The sequence below is a fragment of the Pecten maximus genome, chromosome 9, assembly GCF_902652985.1.
Source record: "Pecten maximus chromosome 9, xPecMax1.1, whole genome shotgun sequence".
Lineage (NCBI taxonomy): Eukaryota > Metazoa > Mollusca > Bivalvia > Pectinida > Pectinidae > Pecten > Pecten maximus.
This window is the reverse complement of record NC_047023.1, coordinates 19,049,663-19,073,919: the sequence shown is the minus strand read 5'-3', so window position 1 is coordinate 19,073,919 and position 24,257 is coordinate 19,049,663. Positions and strand designations below refer to the sequence as shown.

Here is a 24,257-nt window from a genome sequence, read left to right as displayed (position 1 = left end):
CCATTACGTCCGACCAAAACATCGTCAATTTTAAACGCACACAAAAAGCACATCGTTTTATCTAGGCCACTACAAAAGTTACCACATTAACCAAAAACAATCATACTTATGGAATGTGGTCTTGATTATCATGCACATTGTTGTCATTTATCCGTATTCTCGAAAACCCCATAGGGACTTTTCGAAAATTGGAGATTCCCGCCGATCTTTCCTGCGTTGTGCTTGACTTTCATACTCAAAATACAAACACTTGGACAGCAAATTGTGATATATTTCATATTGATGACACTTCTGCACTTTGATATTAATAAAATTAACGCACATAATTGGATCTTGGTGATGATTTCAAATAGAAATTATCGATAATTATGTGTCTGGTTTTCAAGTTTTCTCCAATATGGCGTCTAGTGAGGACTGAACCGAGCGACCGCAAAGGATTGTGGGAAGGTCAGGGGCCACTATGTAAACACAAGGGCAAATAGAGAGCTGCCAATCTCTCTGTATATATGTCTCTGGCCACACCAGGGAAAAAAATATATAAAAGAAGGCAAAACAGATCTACTTAACAGATTACAGTAAACATTTTTTTGAATTGCAAATTGTAGTTTTCTTCTTCACTAAAAATGAAGTTGAAAATGAATTGAAATCAGAGTCATCATCTATATTTTGGCGGGAAATAATATTATACGTTTCATCCAATCACATTCGATATCCACGTTTAGCTCGTAGTTAACATCATGGCTGACAGAGGACAACAGGAGAAGACTGATTGAACATTGGAGTGAAAATATAGTGTTAGTCATTACTTTTAACATATTTACAAATTATTCATTGTTGAGCTTAAGTGACGCAAGTATTCATTACTGGTTTATAATTAGTGCGTCAAGTATTTTGTAAACTTCCACTTTAATGTGTCAATTTTTTACTCTTCCATAATGTCTTCACTCATCAGTTCGATCCTAAGGACTCACTAGTCTACTTCAGCTACAAGATGCACCTAATGAGTAACCAGGGAGTAATGAGTGTCAAGGGAGATATTTTTGACTCCTAGGAATTCGTTGCTGAAGTCTTTTTGAGAATTTTTCTGTAACATACATATGCCATTATCAAACGCCATGCAAAATCAGCGGCTTGACTTTTTACTCAAATACACTCAAATATACTCAAATACACTCAAATATACTCAAATACACATAAAATATACTCAAATACACAAAAATATACTCAAATACAAATGTATTTCACACATATAACCTTATTTTGTGCGTAACATGGTCGTTAATAAGCGATCAGGCTACGATCTTGCGAACTATGATACCCGGATCGGTTGGGATATTTAGGCTTTACTGAAATTGACTTGGAATTATCAAAACGTTGGGAAATGGGGCTTAAATTAGCATTATTTTCAGAGAACAGAGCCAAATATTTGTTCTGAAATGCTCAACTGTATCATATGCAAAACATTAGTGGTTTATTTGACCGAGAAGTAGTTTAAATCAATGTTTTAATAATTCGCGATTCACGGTCCGATTGTCGTCCGAGTTGAATTACAGAAATGGCCGATAATGGACCCGAAATCGATATTTTCATAAGAGAATGGACTCAATATGGTATTCTTTGGTGTCTGTAGAGGTCATATGTCAAATATCTTAAATTAATTTTCACTAGAAGTATTTTGAAATAATTGTCAAAATATCCGATTTACGACCCCATTGCCGTCAGAGTTGAATTGTCGAAATGGTCGATAACGGACCTGAAATGAATATTTTTATGATATAATGGACCCAAAATAATATTCTTTTGTATATATAGAAGTCACATGTAAAATATTTTTTATTTATTTTCTCAAGAAGTATTTTAAAATGATAATCAAAATAGGCCTACCCCATTCACGACCCAATTTTTGTTTACGCATTGGGCGCGAATAAAATAAAAAGGAGCAGGAAAACTGAAATCCGGATTATCTACTCACAAATGCAAAAATACTCATACTAGATAGCTATAATTAATATTTAATACAAGAATTTCTATACTGTATTTGATTCTCTGTATAAAATTGTTGTCAAATTTGTGGTATTATGTAAAATAATTCATTTTTATTGATTTTTTTCCCCCTCACAAATCCATATTTCAATCTTTGAGTAATTAATTCATTGAAAATTGAAGTCAAGGCAATGAATTAATATTTTCCGTAATAATTTTTCGATAAACTGTTAAGAAGTTTCCAGATGATATTTTGTGCCATGCTGTCATAAAATTTCAGTTATAACTTTAAAATTAAATTACATGTAGTATGTTAATATGATAACCAAGTTGTCAATATCCACAAAGCGAGTGTAGTCTACTGTAATCTCAATCACTGAGTGGATAGCATTACATATGAATATAATTATTACTGTAAAATACCTGTAGTATAAAGAGATATGTGACCAACTTTAGAATGAATGATATCAAATTTAGATTATATCTCAAGAGCAATAGGTGGATTATTAGAATTAACTTCCAAATGAAATCAACATATCCGTGTAACTTTAGCAGGATTTCATCATTGTTTAAGATCAGACTGATGAATAATATCCATTCTAAAAAAAATCATCAGAAATAATCATAAACCATCAGCTGTATAGCAAGAGTTTCCAGGGGATCTTGGTGTCTGCCATTGAGATTGATCTCTTTTCTACTTTTCCCTTCTTTTCCCTATTACTTATTATTCATTTGATTATATTGGAAACCTAAATTTGAAGTCTAAGATCTTAAGAAAAACTTTTGGAAATGTATCAATAACAGATTAAACTGTTGAAACTGATGGTGGGCTGGCTGGCTGGCTTAAAGCCATTTTGTTTTCCTGATCAGACTAAAAGATAAATAGGAATTGTTGATGTACTTCCATCTGATGATGGCAAAAAATCTTCATTCCATAATATAGATTTTCATTTTTTATATAAATAAATACTTAAAACATACAACAACTATTATATGTAAGAATGTTGAAAGTCATATTAGTTGTGTTGTATAACTTCAATTTATGTTATTACCTTAACTTGGTGATGAGTAATTAGATTATGAGCATTATAATATGGCCATGGTTTACTACTTAATAAGATCAAGTTTCTGTGTGATATATTGTTTGGTTTTATTTACTGGACAATATTAATTTACCATATTTTAGTTAAATTTTATAAATTACTCCACCCCCCTCATTACTTTCACAGATATGGATGTTATTTCTACAATATTTGTAGAGCAATTTTTCACACCTGGGGACATGATTGACACGCCTGTGTAACTTACACTAATTGACCAGTGTATTGAAAGAGTCCCCCTAAGGCTATAACTGAACTGTCCAGGTAATGAAAGGGTGTCACACCTGTGTTAGCAGGTGGAGAGAGATGGGTGAGGGGGAGGGGGGTCCTATAACCTCCAATTTTTACCTGTGAGATATACTGAAGATTTAATTTCCTAAGACCTAATTAAACCAGATATAAAATGAACTATCTTAAACTGGTCATTTAACAGCAGTATAAAAACTCAAGTTTAAAGATGAGTATGAATTAAAAATATTGTATCAGGGACTCAGCTTGTTACTCTTCTTTTGCACCTCGCGCAATTAATATTAAGTACATCAAATATATCATAATTACATTAAAATATAACATGAGCAATGTTAAGAACATATGCTCTCTACAATTATAGCACATTTTGCCAAAATAAGAATATATGTGATAAACTCATAATAATTTAAACCTTAATTTATATATAGTATACCACAATATCCCAAAATTTGTTAACATAAAAAAGAAACAAAAACAACATTAAACTGATAAAAGAGGCATAATACAAGCAAAATATTTCATATAGATTCTATGGAGACCCTTAAACAGTTCAAGGAGAAATAAGTTAAGACCATCAGGTGTTGATTCATATGGGCTTCAAAATTTCAAAATTTACTCTGTGATGATATGATTGAATAGTATGGTCCATAAGATGGTTTTACTTCTTATAAGTAAACTTCAAGGATTCTACTTCAAGTGCACTAAACATGTATGTTTAACGTTTTCCATAATTAGGTAAAGGCTTAACGCATATCTTTGTTTTAACTTTTAATTTCCTATCAAAAACAGAAATACACCAGGATTGTATATTAATATATATGTGTACATTTATATATTTAGATGATTTTTTTTCTGTGTGAAGTAGGCATATCATCTAAAAACAAACTAAAAGCAAAAAAAAACAAAAAATGCAATACATGAATTTTATTCAATTTTATTTGAGAGGTTGCATTTTGCCTCAATATACTTATAACATGTATACACATGTATATATATTTGCAAAAATCATCTGTTCATAAAGTTGTTAAATCATCTGTTCATAAAGTTGTTAAATCATCTTTTTATTACTTTACCAAATCCTGGTGATATTCATTAAGAGACTGAATTCAGAAATTTATTATTTCTTATGGAAAAGTTCATCAGACAAGATAAAAAGAGATGTAATTATTAAGAATTGTAGTGAAAGCGATCTGAAAATGAAACATTTACAATCTTTTATTTTAGTAACAATAAAAATAAGAGCATTTTTTATATAGATTGGTATAGAAAAGGATTTATATAAAACAAATTATAGTCAAAGAAAATAGCAATGGTAGATTTTACAGCTATACAGAATTAATGGAGAAATTCAATATTCATACTAACTTTCTCACTTATCAAAGTGTCAAAAGTGCTATAAAAAAGAATTTTTCCAAAGAAGATATCTCCACTGAATTCATAAAACTATCTTACATACCTGCCAACTTAGATTTTTTTTTCAAACAGAAAAGAGGAGCAAGTTAATTTTATAACTGTCTGTGTAAAAATAATATAGAATCTACTGGAAAAAGGAAATGGGAAGTATTGTTTGATTTTGATGAAAATACATATATAACACAAGATGCCACAACATTTTAATCAAATAAAGTTCTACAAGATTTCCACTAGTCCGTTTGGCTACCGGAATTTCAAACCACTAGCCCGGGTAGAAAATCTACTAGTCCCAGACTATCGGGCTACCTTTAAGTTCGAGCCCTGTGCCAGGAAAAGAGTCTGTCTTTATCAGCTTTGAAAAATTACATCAAAGAAACATACCACACTCCAAGATATTGCAACCAGTAAAAGGGGAAATCATCTGAACTTCTTTAATAAGGACTGGAAAATATGGGAAAGACTACTGGTCTCTACAAAAATTATAAAAATGTTTAAAGGTTTCATTCTATTTTTGGAATTTCATATTTTATATGAAACTATACATTTGAAGAACGTGTAGCCTATACTCAACTTAGGCTTTAGAAAATGCTGACCTGCTTTAGATTTGACTGGAAGGACTTTAAAGTATTCATTTTATCAGTTATAATCACAGTTTTCTGTGCTAATGGAAATATAAATACAGTATACTATAAAACACACGTTAGCTTTTTCCTTCCCACAAACAGACAGAATTATTGTCAAAGATCTACATTGTCCTTCACCTTTTGATCCAAATGACCCTGACCTCTCACCCAAAGTGACCTAGCTTTGTCTTGGTCAGGAGTTGGCCATGATCAATAAGTATGAAAGTTAAGGAACTATTGTGGATGGGCAGACAAACAAACAAACAGACAGAGTGATTACTATAGGGCACCTGTATGGACCTGATTAAGAAAAACCATGTCATTCCTACATTAAAGGAAAATCTTAAGGATTTTTTCCTATTGGGCTCAACACTAAGGGCTCCATAGGTCACAGAACACATTATATGAAGTCATAATTAATTTCCTTAAATTGGCGGCTTTACATGGCTCAAAGACAGCTCAGACCAAAGTTGGACAAAAACCTATAACTAATTTGAAATAGAAGAAGGAAATTTGCCCATCAGATCTGAAGAAAATTTCAATCTAAATAATTTACAGAGGAAAATTGTGCTACAATATGCCATGAAAATAGATGAGACTGGACAAATGTTTTCGTTCATTCTAATAAAAATCTTGTCATTAATGCAAGAGAAAATGATAAAACACATTTTGATTTAAACATATTTTATTGTATCTTAATTTATACATGGGAATTGGGCACAAGTTATCAAACTTATATTAAACACTTTCCCTATATAATTTTACATACATATAATACATTTATTTTTACAAGATGACATATATTTACATATTAGAGAGAGAGAAAGAGAGAGAGAGAGAGAGAGACGAAGTTCAAACTTTTCACTTATCAAAACACTCTGCTGTTTCTAAAGTTCATCACATCCTGTGCCATGGTTAGCTCTCTCCGTTCGCTTCTGATGCCTCCTGGAAATTTGATTATCTTTTGCCATCGGCATCGGAATAGATATGATAAGCACAAATAAATTTACACAGATATATATAGAGAGATAAGGGGAATTAAAATCTATACAATAAAACACGTGAACAATAGTGCATTGAACACAGTCATTAGTACATGTATTGTTATATTTTGAGTATAGTGACACGGACAAGGACGAACGGAAACTTTTCCTTTAATCCATGATGATTCTGTTTAATGCTGAAAGTGACTATAACCTGACAAAAAGTCTATTTACTCAACTAAAAAAAATATTTGTGCATGAGTAAATTATTCTTTGCATACATAGCATTTTATGGTTTATGTATTGAAATCTAGAGTATTTTGATTGAGTAACAATAATACATGTTATATTTTATATATTTAGTAGAAAGAGACAGGCAGACTAAGATCCTTAAAAAATAATAATAATCAAATATATTTGTAGGAAAGAGTCAGGCCTTAAAAAACATTAAAGAAAACCAGACTGATGTTTTCAATAGGTATGGTAGGTTGTATAGGAAAAGGAGTTACCTCCCTTGCAAAGTTGTTGGTTTGGTTTTGTTTTTTATCAGGCCTTATGTCGTAATATTTACAAATCAATAATCACATCACATACAAATTGATGTTATAGAAGTGAATTTTATTTGTATTTGAGTATTTTTTTGTGTATTTGAGTGTATTTGAGTATATTTGAGTGTATTTGAGTAAAAAGTCAAGCCCCAAAATCAGATCGGACGAATGCATATATATACGGAATGCACCGGTGTCGGTGAAGTCCAAGCATATGCATGATCAGGTTGGGAACATGTTTGGATTTGGAAGGAGGCGCTGAAACTCCCAAAGCATCCTCTCATTACAGAGTGAAGTCAGAGACACATATTGTGAATTGTATACACAGACAAATGACAGGTGTTATAGTGATAAACAGGTTGGGAAAACCACCAACTTTTGTGCAAGGAAAAGCTTTAATTTGTCTCTAAAAATAGCTCAAATCACTGAAAACTGAACTTTTTCATGGACGTTCATACAGGAATTGGAAACTGTCTCCATCTTTTAGTAACGGCGGCGTAGCGAGATTACATCAAGTTAATATAACTACCTTATTGTGAACCACGTACACTTTTCTCCAAAACTTCTTGTCAAAGCTGAAGTGAATAAATTCCATGTGCACTGTGTAGCAGGCCGGGTTTTAATAGTAAATACTGTACATAGTTGTATGGGGTCCCCGTGATTTCGTGTACACCGGTCTCGGACCCGAATATTGGAATATTGATATTACTTTTTTTCTCAATAATGACTCAATGAATAAATCTCATTTTGTTAGCTCACCTGCCCGAAGGCTTATGCCGTGGTGCGGCGTCCGTCGTCCGGCGTCAACTTTTTCATTTAAACAACAACTTCTCAATAACCAAGAGGTCCAGAGACTTGATATTGGACCTGTAGCATGGTGGGGTGAAGGGCTACAAAGTTTGTTCAAATAAATGACCTTGACCTTCATTCAAGGTCACATGTGTCAAATAGGCTATAATCTTCAAACAACTTCTTCTCAATAACCAAGAGGCCCAGGGACTTGACATTGGGCCTGTAGCATGCTGGGGTGAAGGGCTACAAAGTGTGTTCAAATAAATGACCTTGACCTTCATTCAAGGTCACATGAGTCAAATAAGCTATAATCTTCAAACGACTTCTTCTCAATAACCAAGAGGCCCAGTTACTTAACATTGGGCCTGTAGCATGCTGGGGTGAAGGGCTGCAAAGTTTGTTCAAATAAATGACATTGACCTTCATTTAAGGTCACATGGGTCAAATAGGCTATAATCTTCAAACAACTTCTTCTCAATAACCAAGAGGCCCAAGGACTTGATATTGGGCCTATAGCATGCTGGGGTGAAGGGCTACCAAGTTTGTTCAAATGAATGACCTTGACCTACATTCAAGGTCACGGGTGAAATCGGCTTAATTCTGTAAACAATAATTTTGCGATAGCCAAGAGCCTCCGAGACCTGATATTAGGCCAATAGAATGCTGGAATGAAGGACTAGAAAATTTATTAATATGAATAAACCTAGCTTACTATGATATTTGAATAAAGAAGCAATCAGCATAGTATCTGTAGAAATGACCTCAATCAACATCAAAGTTGCTGTAGAGGCAGGTGAGCGATACAGGCCCATTGGGCCTCTTGTTCTTATAAATCCTGATTAATATTTGAAAAATCTGACATTTTAAACAAAAAGGAAGCAATTCCTAGAATTATTGTAATCGTCAATTGACATTTTCAGAGCTTGATTTTGTGTTTTGAATACATGTACATACAAAAACTACTTCTTTCCTTTAAAATCCTGCATGCTTGACCTTCTATTGTATTTTTATGTTTGTTTTGGTTGTACAGAGAAGCTGCTATAACTAAAGACCTTCATGGAGACAAAGGAAGAAGCAACCATGGATAACAGACCAACCTATAACTGGGTAGATATCACTTCAGAGTTTGTGGAGGCTGCTTCAGACCTTCAACTGGGAGAACTCTTACATGACTCCACGTAAGAATTTAGTATTGTTAACATATTAATTATAGTGAGTTAATTGCATAGAAAATCCTTGGAGCTTACAGCAATGATCTGTGATATCGAGTCCAAGACATTCCAGAAGGAATTTGAACTTATTGTATAATATTTAACAGGAAATAAAACATGTATGTAAAATATTTATTGGCAGAAGTAATCAATGCCAGATATCTTTATAGACCATCAGCCATAATTTACTGATGCAGATATTCATAATACTAATGGTTGGATTTGTTATACTTTCCATTCACAGGAAAAATAGCTATCTTCAGTGTCTGTTAAAAATATACATGTGTAGGATCATGCTATCTATCAGCTAATACATGTGTAATCATCCATATCATAGGATAACATATCAAGATTTCCTGCTGTCTGTTTGTTGTCGGTGACTTTTGTAAAACAACTTAGCCTTACACTGAGAATGGATTGATTACAGCTTGTACAGATTTACATGTATCAAGATAAAATGTTGATATCCTTACAAAGCGACATTCTTACAGAATGATAAAGTTGAAATAAGATGTTGAGATTAATTAAATATTCGGTTGTCTGTTTTTTCAAAACTACAGATTTGGATTGTTTGAAGCCATGTCTGCTATAGAAATGATGGACCCAAAGATGGATGCTGGTATGCTGTGTAATCAAATCCAAAGGAAAGTTTTAAATTTCTCCGAGGGTACAGAAGTAAGTTTATTAAATGTTTGTTTCACTAAGAATTTGAAGTTGTTTTCGCAGATAATTGACATTTATAATGCACAATAAATGATGGTCTGATCAAGGAAATGAAGACTTATACAATATTATTATTGTTTATACAGTCAGGAGAGTTGAAGATCAAAGACCTCAGTATACCAGAACTGATCGGTATTATGGATGCCACACTGGCGTGCATGGTAAGTATAATTATAGTATTATGGATGCCACACTGGCGTGCATGGTAAGTATAATTATAGTATTATGAATGCCACACTGGCATGCATGCATGGTAAGTATGATTACAGTATTATGGATGCCACACTGGCGTGCATGGTAAGTATAATTATAGTATTATGGATGCCACACTGGCGTGCATGGTAAGTATAATTATAGTATTATGGATGCCACACTGGCGTGCATGGTAAGTATAATTATAGTATTATGAATGCCATACTGGCATGCATGCATGATAAGTATGATTACAGTATTATGGATGCCACACTGGCGTGCATGGTAAGTATAATTATAGTATTATGGATGCCACACTGCCGTGCATGGTAAGTATAATTATAGTATTATGGATGCCACACTGGCGTGCATGGTAAGTATAATTATAGTATTATGAATGCCACACTGGCATGCATGCATGGTAAGTATGATTACAGTATTATGGATGCCACACTGGCGTGCATGGTAAGTATAATTATAGTATTATGGATGCCACACTGGCGTGCATGGTAAGTATAATTATAGTATTATGGATGCCACACTGGCGTGCATGGTAAGTATAATTATAGTATTATGGATGCCACACTGGCATGCATGGTAAGTATAATTATAGTATTATGGATGCCACACTGGCATGCATGGTAAGTATAATTATAGTATTATGGATGCCACACTGGCGTGCATGGCAAGTATCATTATAGCATTATGGATGCCACACTGGCGTGCATTGTAAGTATGATGATAGTATTATGGATGCCACACTGGCGTGCATAGTAAGTATAATTATAGTATTATAGATGCCACACTGGCGTGCATGGTAAGTATAATTTTGTATCACACTTACTGTATGTAAACAAAAACAAATCTGATACAAATGCTGGTATACCACAGAATGAGCACCTTTATTAGCTATCGAAGTATGTATGTGTAATTTATATAAATATGACACTGTTGTTTTGTAACTTTTAAGGTGACATGGCTGGAAGGTCATTCCCTGGCACAGACTGTGTTCACCAACCTGTACCTACACAACCCATATGTAATAGAGGACCGCTGCCTTAAGGCATTCAGCCTTTGTACACTTAAAATCGTCGACCACATACGGGACCGTGTTAACAGAGCTGGTGTTTTTGAAGAGGTTCGTCTGAAATCATTTTACATTTATAATTGAAAATGTGTTTTTCATAATATTAAATATGAAGTTATCAGTTCCTGGTATAGAATATGAGCTAAGCCTAAAATTCGATTTTGGTTTATAGGAAGACTTCCAGACAATGACATATGGGTTTAAGATGGCAGGAGATGTTACCGATATACGGGTGACCGGTATGATGAAGGAGTTAGAAGATGATCTACACAGAACGCTCAAGGTACTGATTTCAGTGATATTCTGTCTAAAGCAATGTTTTAAGTGTTTGTACTGTCAGCGTATGATGTTTAATTTCTTGATTGCAATTGTTGATGTACTCTTTAAACAACACATGCAATACTACCATTATATTGTAATGTAAGATAATTATCAGTACAATATATTTCACACGGATTAAGATTCAGAATATAATGTAATGATGTACAGAACTGATGGTAGGTAACATAATCAAAAGGAAAACAGAACTGTAATGTGAGATAATTATCTATTTGTATGACAAATTATTTCTGTCATTGGTGTCTCAGGAAAAAGAAGTATGAAATACGTACGTGAAAGGCAGAGAATCCTCGGGTGGCATATGTGATATCTGCAGAACATCGTGGAATCCAAAGCCTTGTTGGTTAATATTTCATGTAATTATTATTTGTATATTTCAGAAAAAAAAATATTGAACTTGTAAATTATTATGAGTGTCTATCAGTGAACTCAAAAGAATTAGAATGGTATAAAAAGTATATCATTTGAATTGCAGACAACCAGGAGTAAACAAGGTGAAGAAAGAGATGCAGACACAGAAAGGGAGGTAACTACTCTTTAGATACGGGGGAACAATTCATTATCCCATTAAATATCATTACTTCAGTATATACATATCATTATTAAACACGCACCACACTATAATAAATTATTATAGTAATCACTTGTATCTGTGTGTGCGTGTGTCTATCTATGATAGCATTGTGTACATGATAGATACCTCATGAACCCCAGACAGATCTAGCTCATATTCGAACTATAGCATTATACCTTCAAGGTCTATACTTTGATATAATTTGGTATTCATTTGTCGAGGTTAAAGGTCAGAAATCCCACTTGACCACTTTTTGAAATAAGAAAGCTTATGTGCATGATACCTCATGAACCCCTGTGCAGATTTAGTTCATAGTCTTATTGTAGCATCATACCATCAAGCTCTACACCTAATTATATGTTGGTGGTCATTGGTCAAAATTAAAGGTAAAAGATCACACTTGGCCACTTTTAAAATAAAAAAGCTTGTGTACATGATATCTCATTAACCCCAGGACAGATCTACTTCATATTCACACCATTTCATCACAGCATCTAGTTCTACACCTGATTAGATTTGAGTGTTCATCAGTCAAGGTAAGAGGTCAAAGGTCATTCTTGACCTGACCACATTTAGAATTCATAGAAAACTTGTGTACAACACATCTCTTGAATCCCTAACATCACAGCATGGAATTCTACACCTAATTAGGTTTTGGTGGTCATTGGTCAAGGTTAAGAGTCAAAGGCTGGACTTAGACCACTTGCTAGACATACACTTGATATCTCCTGAACCCAAGCACAGATATTTTTTTTAATGATGAGAGAGATGGGTGTTACCAGTGTATCTCTGTGATCACCCCACTCACTTTGCTTTTATTTTCATATTTTTTTCCTCTTGAAATCTGTTCAACTGATATGTGAATGTTGCTATTTTAATTTCAGCACTTCCAGACTAGTACCTTGTTCTCCAGAGTCAAGTTCCATCGCCTGTTTTATGCCATGCTACTGTCATTTAGTAAAGAGAAGGTAAGAAGGCATTACTCCATCTTCTTAGTAAACACAATACTATCATCCGCGCAGACAAGAGTTCAGTAGAGATAAAATGTAGTCTTCGAAGGTGTAAAGGATGATCAACTGTGTATCCTTATAAAGTCCACAGGCTGTGTATCCAAACGTATGTGATACCTTCTAGTAGTGAATACACAGACGAAATAAATCAGTCACACTAGAATCTTGGAAAATTAATTGGAATTAGATTTAAAACACCTTCCCGTGGAAGCCACTTGGCCGATTTTGTTATGTTCATCAAATTGTGTTTAGATGGAGGATTTCATTATGGGACGAGCTGTGCTGACTGTAAGTACGAGAGTGTTCATACCTTGTTACAATGTTATTTTATTAGTCCCAGTTTGTTTACTGTTGTTATACAGTATTTGATTGGAAATTATAGTTAAAGGCCTTTTACCTGTTCAGGATGCCATCGCAGTTTTGTAATCTTACTGGACAATTTTCCTGTCATTACCATGCAACTATTAATTTATGTGGAAATACGATTTGATTTCAATTTTAAAACAAACTTTTCTACTTTTGCATGCTCAATTCAGCATTTTTGGAAATTTCAATGAAAAATTTGAGAGATATTGAAATAATAATTTATATAAAAGGATGATAAAATTAATACGTATGTATCAAAATATTTCTGTGAATTCTGATATTTATACAGTTGTGTAATGACACATTTACCCTATGTGGACAGCAAATTAATTTAAAAATAATTCTGTGAATTCTGATATTTGTACAGTTGTGGGATGACACATTTACCCTATTTATAACCAGCTACATAGAGGTTATTCTTGTAGTGCAACACAGGGCATCATGTTCACTGAGATCTGAAAGGGATAGAACAAAGGACAGACTTAAAAAAATAATTTGATATGGTCACTGATGAACTCACTAATCACCAATCAACACCTTATCATTATGGCTGTAATCTGTTAACAGATATGCCTTTTCGTTTAGTGTTCCACAATACGTCGTAAGTTTTAAAACATATAAACCATTGTTTATCACTTGTGATTTAACTATTGTAATATCACCTGTGATGACAAGTGGAAAAGATAAAAAAAATTGATGCGAATGATATTTTCACATACCCTTGTTATGATTCTCTCTTGTTTTCAAGAGTCATGAACTGATATTTGATATCGAGAAAGGTTTGCAACACTGCCCACACTTCCATAATGGTGATATCATACATTATTTGAAATCAGTGTTTTTGGCATATTGTGCAATCACACAACTGTACATAATCGTTCTGTATTGAAATCTGACAATCTTTACCTGTGTTTTCCAACTGATCCATGGTTTGTATTTTTCAGTGTGAAGGAATTCCCCAGTCCCAAAAGATAATTGTACAGCTACAGGAACTGATCCCCACTATCCGTGACACACTGTCTATTGGTGTACAACCAGAGAAGAGAGAGCTTAGTAAAAATGGTCAGTATTATTTATTAAGTCTGTAAGTTTGAACAGTTCTCCTGATTAACAGAATCATCTCCTTGAAGGTATGATAGATGGAGCTCCAACCAGAGGGATGATGTTCTAGGTTATCTGACCTGGGGCTCTGCCAAGGGTTGGACGATCAAGAATATCATCCTGGAGGTTTGGGGATTTCTTTTTCTCTTACCCTGAACAGGGCTATCCACAATTTTACCAGTGTGAGATTTTCTTTTCTCACCCTAGGGTTGAGACATGTTTCACATGCTCATTGAATGTTCTCATCAATAGTATGATGTCACAGTGACAATACAATGACGTCACGTTGACACTTCAACCATGTCACTTCAACATTGTCTTGCATTGATGTAATGGCAATATTAGATACATACGAGGGTAAACAGGGTAAGAGAAAAAAATAATCATTCACCACCATGGGATTGAGACGAGGAACTCAAACCTTGGGTTAAGATTCTTAAGCTGCCAAACACTTATTTCAACCATTGATGTCATAACCAGTACTAATACTATGGTTTTTATCATGAAGACTACCCTACCATTATGGGGTTTGAACCCTTGGTAAACCAGAGGCTGCTGCCGCCCACATTCCCACGGTACACCATCATTAAGAGTCGGGAGGCAGCCTTGGATTACATGGAGACCCTCCTCAGCCGTCTCATGGTGGTCACAACAGTCCCACAAATGTCATCACTACACACAGTGCTGGTGAGTCAGGACTACAGATAGTATCTCATTTAGACGTACCTTTGTGTCTCGTCTAGAGAATCAAGTCAGGACAGTAGGGATATATTATAGAACTGAATAGCTACTTGGTAGAGGCACAATCTGTATTTTATTATAGAATAAAACTGTCAGCTTCTTTATTGATCTACAACGATGAGTTTCTTAATGAACAATGAGTTTTAGAATTAGGGTTAGATTTCAATTGTCTGGGGTGTTTCTGTTGGTTTACAGAAACGTAGAAGTGTTTTTGGTTTGAGTGCTTTAAAATGTCCAAGATATGTATTTATTTAATGTTTTCATTTCAAATTTACCTGTATACAATCATATAAAATGGATACATTTAAAACAATGTCATGTATTACTGAGGGTAAAAATTACAATGCAAAAGCTTTAAAAACTCATTTTGAAATATTACATGGTTGTACATGTAGATTTGTTACCAATTTCTTTTTTCTTTTTGTAATTTTAGGACACATTTAAGGACTTCAGCAAGACCTCCCCGTGTGTTTTGTCAAGATCAATACTACAGGTAGGTTTATAAAATCATGCTCCTGTATTCTAGTGATGACTAATATTAGAAGTTTATGTGTTCAGAAAGTCATTGCTCATTTAAAATCCCTGTAAATCCAGTAACTTTCTGTAATTTATCACCCTCCCCCTTTCATAATGAGACTGCATCTGCATCATCAACTGAAGTATTAGGGAGCAGATTTGGTAAAAATAATATTTTTGATGTACAATACTGTAGTTATATCTCTAATAATTGTAGCTACATATTTTGATACTTATATAAAAGTAAAACATTCTGAGTTCCTGTTGGTGCTTTGATGATTTTGGCAACATCTTGTATATATTGCTTATATTGCATTTCAAATTGTTTATGGCAACCATTCAATATTAGTGAAAGACATTTTACATCAGAGGTGTGTTTCTATTTGGTGACCCTTCTGTTTTATCGATGTTGTCATTGAAATTCTATAATGATTTAATGAAATAGTGTATTCATGTTATATTATGCATTTCCTTTAGTTTCTCTATTATAATAGTAAAATATCCAGATATTTTGGCTTTATAAATCCTACTTATTGTTTGTCTTCATATTAAAAAGAGATTTAATGATTTTCTTACTCTTTAGTTGACGCTGTTGCCTCCCAATAAGCGGGTGTTTGGAGTGAATTCCATTGTTGACTTTCTCAAAGAAACTATAAGAGGCTTTATAGCTCCTCCTGCTCTAAGTTCAAAGTAAGTGTATCAGAGGACAAAGTCGTATCCTGACTGATTGATATGTATACCGTATTTGACCTAATAAGGGCGCCCCTACCTTTTTTCAACGAAATAAATCTTTGATTGAGTGTCAAAATGGTGTTCAAAAGTAATAATTCATGTGAAATATTTTGCTACTTTATGTGTTGAATTTTCTTCAGCAAATTAAGTAACTGGAACACATGTTTTTGCCACATTTTGTGTATTCCTACAGACTACAGATGACATGTCAGTGCAAAGAGCACCCAAAACTAAACACACATGTAAATAATAACTTACCATCTTTATTTGAAGATAAAGTAAAGACTTCATTCTTGTTGATAAATAACTTTTGTTCAGAACAGAAAGCTAGTAAAAGACATTGTAAATCAATTATTAGGTCAAAGAAAACGATGTCTAATATGATCTGGGAAATCACCTGTTTCTATAAATAGAACACAAAAGAGTTCCATTTGAACATAAATGGTGGAACACACGTTCTCTGGTCTAAAGATCAGCTGGCATGGTTTACAAGTTTACAGGAGTATTCAAGTGATGTTTAAGCTTAATATATGATAATGAATAGATATCTTCATCAGGAATATTTTTATGACTGAATATTTAACCGTTTCCACAACCTTGGGTATTCTGCTATAAGGTATAGTCTGTTTCATAAAACTTCAGAATAACTAATCTTAATAAGGGCGCCCCCACTGTCAATTACCCGCGCCCTGCGCCCTTATTAGGTCAAATACGGTATTTATTATATTGTTAAAACTGAATGATGATCAGTATTTATTATATTGTTAAAACTGAATGATGAGTTTACAAATTTCCACAGATGTCTCAAGTGTTCGTATCCGTCTGTACATCTTCCAATGAAGTTTAAATTGTCTGCCAAAGCATTTCAGCAGATGAAAAGAGTTTATTATGTGTTGAAAATTGAAATAATTAGGAATCGATTTCTCAAAATATCACTTTACAGTCTGGACCTACCTTATTAAGGTTATGATAATTAAAAAGGTAAACCTTTTAGAATTTAGATGCCTGAATTTGGTAGTACTTTTACATTATTTTCTTTAGATCTGCCCTGTTCAACAACCCCCAAGCCAAAACCTATGTAGACGCTTGGTTCATGCAGGCTGTGCGTCCCATATGTACCCTTATACAGACAACTGGCCACAACCGAGCCAGGCAACGTGACAAGTGGGGACATCTATTGGAGGACCTCTCAGCCCTTCAGGAGGAGGTAATCTGTACATTATATCCCTGTTCCTGTGTAGAACTAACTAATCTTCAGTTAAGTGGTGCCTGTGTATTATAGTCTAATAGAATGCTAAACTATAAAAAGTAAGACTTACTGAAAAGTTCATCTTGTTTAGATATGGTTCGGTAAAGTTATATAGAAAGTTTCCTGAAATGTTTGAAAAAAATTACATCAATTAGAAACAAGTTCCGTTTTTGCTTCTGCTGAAAACCAGGAGTGTTTGCCCTGTTTAACTTACCTCTTTTCTCACAAGATATTATGATGTTGCAGAATTAATTAGAAGGTTATGAAAACCTTAGTCAACCAGAATGTTACATTTGTATCTGTAGGCTGACAAAGTGGATGCTTACCTACACCAGCAGCTGACTAAGACAGAACCCAACAGACAACACCTAGCCTGTCTGGGGAACTGGGTACTCTACCATACCCTACAGGCTATGATCAGTTATCTCCTGTCAGGGTTCGAACTGGAGTTGTATGCACCATATGAATACCATTATATATTCTGGTACGTTATGTATACTGTGTCACTTTGGTAGGTCACATATATATATTGTTACGCTCAGTCTGGTTGATGAATTTTGTTGATTTTCACAGCTATGGGATAAATATCAAAGTCAATGTGTCTTATAGCAAAATATGGTTCTTGCATGGAATATTGAATCAATTCAGAAAAATCAGTCCTGTCATATCTGTGTCTCTCTATGAGGAGATAAATCCTACTGATTTTCAGAGGCAGGAGACAAAGGTCAAGGTCAATTTTTTTGGTAAAATATGATTTGGAAAAAACTATGTTATTTAGGATGATTAAGTTCAACATTATATTATATAAGAGAAATGATAATTAGGAGAACCAATACGGGTATGAAGGACCTGATTCACAATGAGAGTCTCGAGTAAATATAGGTCAAAGGTCAAATGTAGGTTGCGAGGGGTAGGGGCTTGCTCTTCTGTATGGTGCCATTGTAGTAAATGTTTTCATATGTGTATGAATTCACTCCTAGCTATCAATTAATTTGTTATTCCTACATATTATATTTTTAGGAAATCTATATGAAGTTTAGAAACTGGTATACATACAAGTGTATTGATACATAGTGTCATATTGACTCGTATACATTTTTTTCAATAGGAGTCAAAATATATTGTATTCTCATGTAACTTACCTAACTTACCTGTATTCTTTTTGTAGGTATCTTTATGAAATGCTGTATTCCTGGTTAATAAATACTCTTCACCGGGCAGACAACTTTCTTTTGGAGCATGAAACCTTAGCAGGTAAACTCTTTTGGTCAGAATAAAAATCGGACCATGGAACTTTTAGGTTAAGTCATTGTCATTTCCACTTTTCCTTTTCCATTTCCTTTTGTAACAGTTAAAAGGACATTATTATGTATTGAAAGTAATTAAGGTATAACATGGGATGTATATTATCTTGAAAGTAAGTATTGTATTACATGAGCTGGACATTTCTTTCATGTTTTGGAAGTACATGTACATGTATTTAGAAAATTTCATGATACAATCTATGTGGTTACCTTAATAACTAAATTTCAGACTTCAGTTACTAATATTCAGTGTATTGAATAATTATAAAGTTCAGAATATTTGTCTTGTTCTTGGTAAATTGAAGTTCTATATATGGGATAAACTTGTATTAGTTGTGAAGCATGGTCTGCTCTCCTAAAATTGTATTGTTTACATTTTACACCACTAAAATTACTACTTGTGAGTCATGACTGGAATTGTTTTATGCATTTTGTTTGAATGGTAGTACATCCATGTATTTAAGTCTTTGTTGTGTATCATTCACATTAATATTGTGTACTACATTATTGTACATCTTATTTAGATTTGTTTACTGTCAGAGCAGTGTATATTGATGATAGTGTCTTTTTGTTATGCTTATAATGTAATTCATCAATTTTCAAATTATTTGTTCTCTTGAAATCGTGATGTTTGTAGACAATCAGCAAAAAGGACGAAACAACAAAAAGAACAAGAAGAAAAAGAGGACTAAGACACTGAACAGAGAAATTAGTATGGCTCAGGCAGAACAGCATATGTTCGGAGGGTACTATAAGGTAAGGACAGACAAGGGTAGATAACCATGTAACAGATAAGGGCAGATAACCCATTGGCAGGGAAGGCCATATACTCTGTGTCAGACAAGGGCAGATTCACTGTAAGAGACGAGGAAAGCTCGCCCTGTAAGAGATGAGGGCAGTTCACCTTGTGGCAGACAAAGTCAGACAAACCTGTCAGATACAGAACCCTAGAATGTTTTTTCCATCTGGGCCAACAGGAATGAATCTTGGTTTATAACTTGTTAAGGTGCAATATTACAACCAAAAGAAACTGATGTTTCCTGTTGGTGCATTTGTATCGTTAGGTCTTTCAAATTATGTTTAAACTTAGTGTAAACATGTTTATATCTACAATGTTACAGGCAGTTCTGGGGTTAAAACTGGATGGTAAGTTGGTGTACCCATCCTTTGAGTTTGACAGTGAGGAGGTGCAGTATTCCCATCGCTTCCTTCCCTTCACAGCGGTTTCCACACCTCCGTATATACACTACGCCCAGTACAAGGTAAACTCTATAGTGTAATCTGGTAACATGTATAAACTAGCCTTTCATTGGATGCCTCTGTATGTATTTAAATGTAAATATGAAAACCATTGATAACTGGAATATTTTATCCTAATACTGTTAAAATACATAAATTAGAAATGATAGCTACCGAATTACAAGTTGTTTTCTTGTCAGTTTGGTGTACAGCACTCATCCTCTCCTGTAGATCATAAAATAATAAAAATATGATAATATTATCTCCTGTATGATAACTGTCTGCTCAATAAACGTACCTTTGCCAATATGAAATTATGAAAAAATACTGTAGTCTACTTTTGTAGTAGGACTAAGTCAGTGTCTATGTCACACCAATTCCCAGGTCCTATTAAGTGTTCTGTGAGGTTACGGCTGTTCAGGAAAACATATATGGGACTGGCGGAAGGCATTTGAAATTAGGGGACCCACCTATAGAAGCAATTTAAAATTTTGATAACCCTCCCTGACATTTTTGTGAACAGTACCGTGGTTTATATGTAGTTTTGATGTAAAAATGGTTCAAACACATCAAATACACTCAGAATCAATTTCTTTCAAACTCCACCAGCCCTTAGATGTGATTTTAATTTGAACCCAACCCACCACATGTAATTTATCAAAATGCCTTCTCCCTGTCCCATATTTGTTTTCCTGGAATAGCCCGAAATAAACAGCTCACATATAACACTTTATTTTATTATAGAATATAGAGGAAAGTTAACAATACAGTAGAAAACATTACAGTACAGCAAACATAGCCCCTATCATACAATGTAGGTACAGCTACCATATAGGGACTAGCCAAAGCACACACTGAAATATCATGACATAGGGTCAGCCTTCACAGGCTTCGTCCGACAGTACAAGCCTAGATGACAACACACCAACCTAACACACTCACCAGTCTGTAAAGGAAATACAGAGAAAGTAAGAAGCGAGTCATACTGTCATGGAGCTTCAATAAGCAGTAAAGAAAGTACGGGAAAATGTGTGTTTTATAAACAAGTAATCCAATGAAATCAAAGGAGGGTGCACGTGTTAGCCAATAAACAGAGAGTTTATTGAAGAAATTAAAAGGTTGAAGATAGAAAGTGAAAGTTCTGAATAAGAGGTTTGTTCTGGTAGCCATAAATAATCAAGGTATACACTCAAACAGGTGACTAAATACATTCACACCACTTTCATACAGAAAGTAATACTCTTATTACACACAGTCCACCAAGTCTTGGTCAAACACTTAAACACATGCCAACTTCCACACTTTTATTAAAAATTAAAAAACAATCTATTAGTTAAATAAATTGAATACATTTTTATCAGTGAAATATCCAAAATTATTCAACCTATAAAAGTGATATTTTTCACTATTGAAATATATCACTTTTTGTGATTTGACCAATAAGAACACTGCTTACAAACGACAATGGGGAATATTAAGATTTGCATATAGCTCTCCGTATGTTATGATGTCATAATGCAAGATAGAATATATAACGTCACAATTTGGTGTACATTTGTGAGTTGTTGACAGGGGCTGCAATGAATTCTGGGAGAGATTGGGCTGCCTCAGTATATTTTGCTATAAAATGATATAAATAGAATACCTAACAGTATCTTCAGTAATACCAAATATATTTCACTCATGGGGCTAATATTTTGATATTTTTCACTCATGCTTCACACTTGTGAAAAATATCAAAATATTAGCCCCACGAGTGAAATATATTTGGTATTACTAAAGATACTGTTAGATATCCTCTATATATCAGACCATCGTCAAATTGATTTTCCTTATGATAAGTTGAATTTTTTAAAAGAACAAAAAAAATCTTTACCTAACCTATCTGTGTTTCAGGAAATGTCAGACTTGAAGCGGTATGAGCCAGAAGCCTCAGCCCAGAGTTTGTATAATGCTTCATGTAAATGTTTTCATCAAGCCAAGGCCCTTCTGGAGAGCCTGTCATCTACCAATGAAGAGGTAGGCACAATTACTATTGTAGATACTGCTTAGTTCAGCCACACCACTGATTTGTTTAAGGCTGGCCTGGTGGAATAAGACATCTATAGCTCACAACTTCTAACAATGTACTATAACTATGTATATTACTAATAATCTTATTGTAAAGCGATTCATCTTTTGAATACTGTTAGTTTTCATTGTATTATTAGCTCTTCGGAGAAGAGAGAGAGCTAATGTTGTCATGCAGGGGTTGACATTGGTTTTCTAATATCAACATTTTGGTGCAAGTGTTGAAAGGCATATTGGTACTAGGGTCCCTGAAAGGTTATTCTTTTTCCTGCATTAGTCAAGCAAGATTTTTTTGTGAAATATTTTGGGACTTTTTATGCTGACAAAAAGTTTTTGGTGCAAGTGTTGAAAGGCATTAACACATCACTTAATAATTATATCTATAGGATATGCATTGGGGATATGTATATTCTAGTTGTTCCTTCCTCTCCCACTAAATCAATATTTTGAAAAATTCTAGCAAAATGATTAAAATTTGATTGGAATATCCCTGTCCTCTATGTCTACATTGTGCCTTAACTTTTTTAGCTTCCATACAATTTATACCAGGTTGAGTAACACAAATTAATTCACTCAAGTACACGATATAAATCTTATTTATCCAATAGGCAAAACATTGCCAATTTATATATTTAGATTTAACTTTTTTTTTTAATTCCTTACCTTTTATGCATTTTGATGAAGGAATGTATGTCACATTGGTATTGGATGTCCATGTATTGTTCCATCCTGCTGTACTCTTTTTACTGGTGTTGAAACAAATAAGATGATGTTTCATTTCAAACGTTGTGTATTTAGAGCTGGATGTACTTTTTGTTCATAGATTCAGACACTGATCAAAGTAGCCAAGACCAACTTCGTGGTGATGAAGCTGTTGATGGGAGGTCACAAAAAAGATAGTAATGTAAGTTTCCTCTCCTGTTAGTCAATTACCAGGGTATATTTCTGGTGAGGAATGGGGGTACAGTGTCAGTATGTACTGATATATATATCTTAATATTTATTTCGAGAAATTTTACCAAGTCTACCCAATATAGTTTCACTGTTGTTCATCAAATCTTATTGCTCAATTATTCATTTAAAGAAAAATCTTCTCAATTTCTCCATATAGTCTAAATAACAGAAAAGTTCTATATAAATCTTCTCAAATTCTCCATAGTCTAGATAACAGAAAAATCTATTATGAATCTTCTCAAAATCTCCATAGTCTTAGATATTAACAGAAAAAATGCTGTAGAAATCTTCTCAAAAACTCCATAGTTTAGAAAACAGTAAATTCCATATAAATCTTCTCAAATTCTCCATAGTGTAGATAACAGCGAAATACTGTAAAATTCTTCTCAAATTCTCCATAGTCTACTGTATAACAGAGAAATGCTGTGTAAATCTTCTCCAGGTCTCCTTTGCGCATAGAATATTATGGACAAAGTTGTCTCTAAAAACCATGCCACATTGGTCTCCATTTATGCAAATCTTGGAGGTAAAGTGATAAAAATATGACGTAAGTGTATAATTAAGTAGTTATTAATGTATGATTGATTATGAAAAAACATAAATTTTAATATTTTTATTGACCTGTATATTGCAGGAGCCTCCTGACTTTGATTTTAGCCAACACAAAGTATACCCTGTGATGAAGCTGACGTGAGAATGTGAGGATTGTAGTGCAATCGAAAAGTTCTGGGTGTGATGCTGTTAAAGAAGTTCTATAGTTTTAGGACTAAGTGATATTTATTAAGATAATTAAAAAGACTTTTTAAATTGTGATTTGAAAATAAACAATATATAAAGGTACCAAAATGTGTTAAAACATGTTATTTTAACTCACCTGGGATGTATCAGCATCCATCATCCATCATATGTCTCTTCTTGGCAAAAGTATAAAAACTTAATACAAACATTTTGACAGAGAATAACCTTATGATTTTAAGAAGTTCCTTGGATGAAGCCTGAAGTTGGGGGGAAATGTTTATAGCATACTTTGAAATGGATCATTATATATATATCATGTATATAAAGGAACAGAAATATCCAAAAAATTACTTGTGCATTTCAAATCACTGCAGCTGGAGTTAGGATATTTGACCAGAAGCTTGCTATCATAGTGATACA

At 33.8% G+C, this 24,257-nt stretch overlaps 1 protein-coding gene across 3 annotated transcripts; it reads left to right on the top strand.

Moving 5' to 3' along the window:
- Window positions 1-710: 710 nt before the first annotated feature.
- Window positions 711-23,945, top strand: LOC117334051 (N-alpha-acetyltransferase 35, NatC auxiliary subunit-like). 3 transcript variants are annotated; one of them, XM_033893478.1, is made up of 21 exons: window positions 711-794; window positions 8,722-8,869; window positions 9,463-9,577; window positions 9,712-9,786; window positions 10,788-10,955; window positions 11,077-11,187; window positions 11,719-11,769; window positions 12,702-12,785; window positions 13,080-13,115; window positions 14,138-14,255; window positions 14,803-14,981; window positions 15,469-15,528; window positions 16,135-16,241; window positions 17,325-17,490; window positions 17,838-18,016; window positions 18,701-18,786; window positions 19,474-19,592; window positions 19,958-20,098; window positions 21,972-22,094; window positions 22,969-23,049; window positions 23,734-23,945. In XM_033893478.1, the coding sequence occupies exons 2-21, from the start codon at window positions 8,748-8,750 to the stop codon at window positions 23,791-23,793; spliced, it is 2,181 nt and encodes a 726-aa protein (XP_033749369.1). In that variant the 5' UTR covers window positions 711-794; window positions 8,722-8,747; the 3' UTR covers window positions 23,794-23,945. The 3 variants fall into 3 exon arrangements, with proteins under 3 accessions (XP_033749369.1, XP_033749370.1, XP_033749371.1); XM_033893479.1 differs by lacking the exon at window positions 13,080-13,115; XM_033893480.1 differs by lacking the exons at window positions 711-794; window positions 8,722-8,869; window positions 9,463-9,577; window positions 9,712-9,786 and adding an exon at window positions 10,332-10,370.
- Window positions 23,946-24,257: the final 312 nt, after the last annotated feature.

Excerpts from the sequence above, each read along its gene's own strand:
- LOC117334051 (XM_033893478.1), top strand. The coding sequence starts at position 8,748 with ATGGAGACAAAGGAAGAAGCAACCATGGATAACAGACCAACCTATAAC. Across the intron at positions 12,786-13,079 it reads TGTCATTTAGTAAAGAGAAG|ATGGAGGATTTCATTATGGG; the intron begins GTAAGAAGGCAT and ends AATTGTGTTTAG. Across the intron at positions 17,491-17,837 it reads TCTCAGCCCTTCAGGAGGAG|GCTGACAAAGTGGATGCTTA; the intron begins GTAATCTGTACA and ends TTGTATCTGTAG.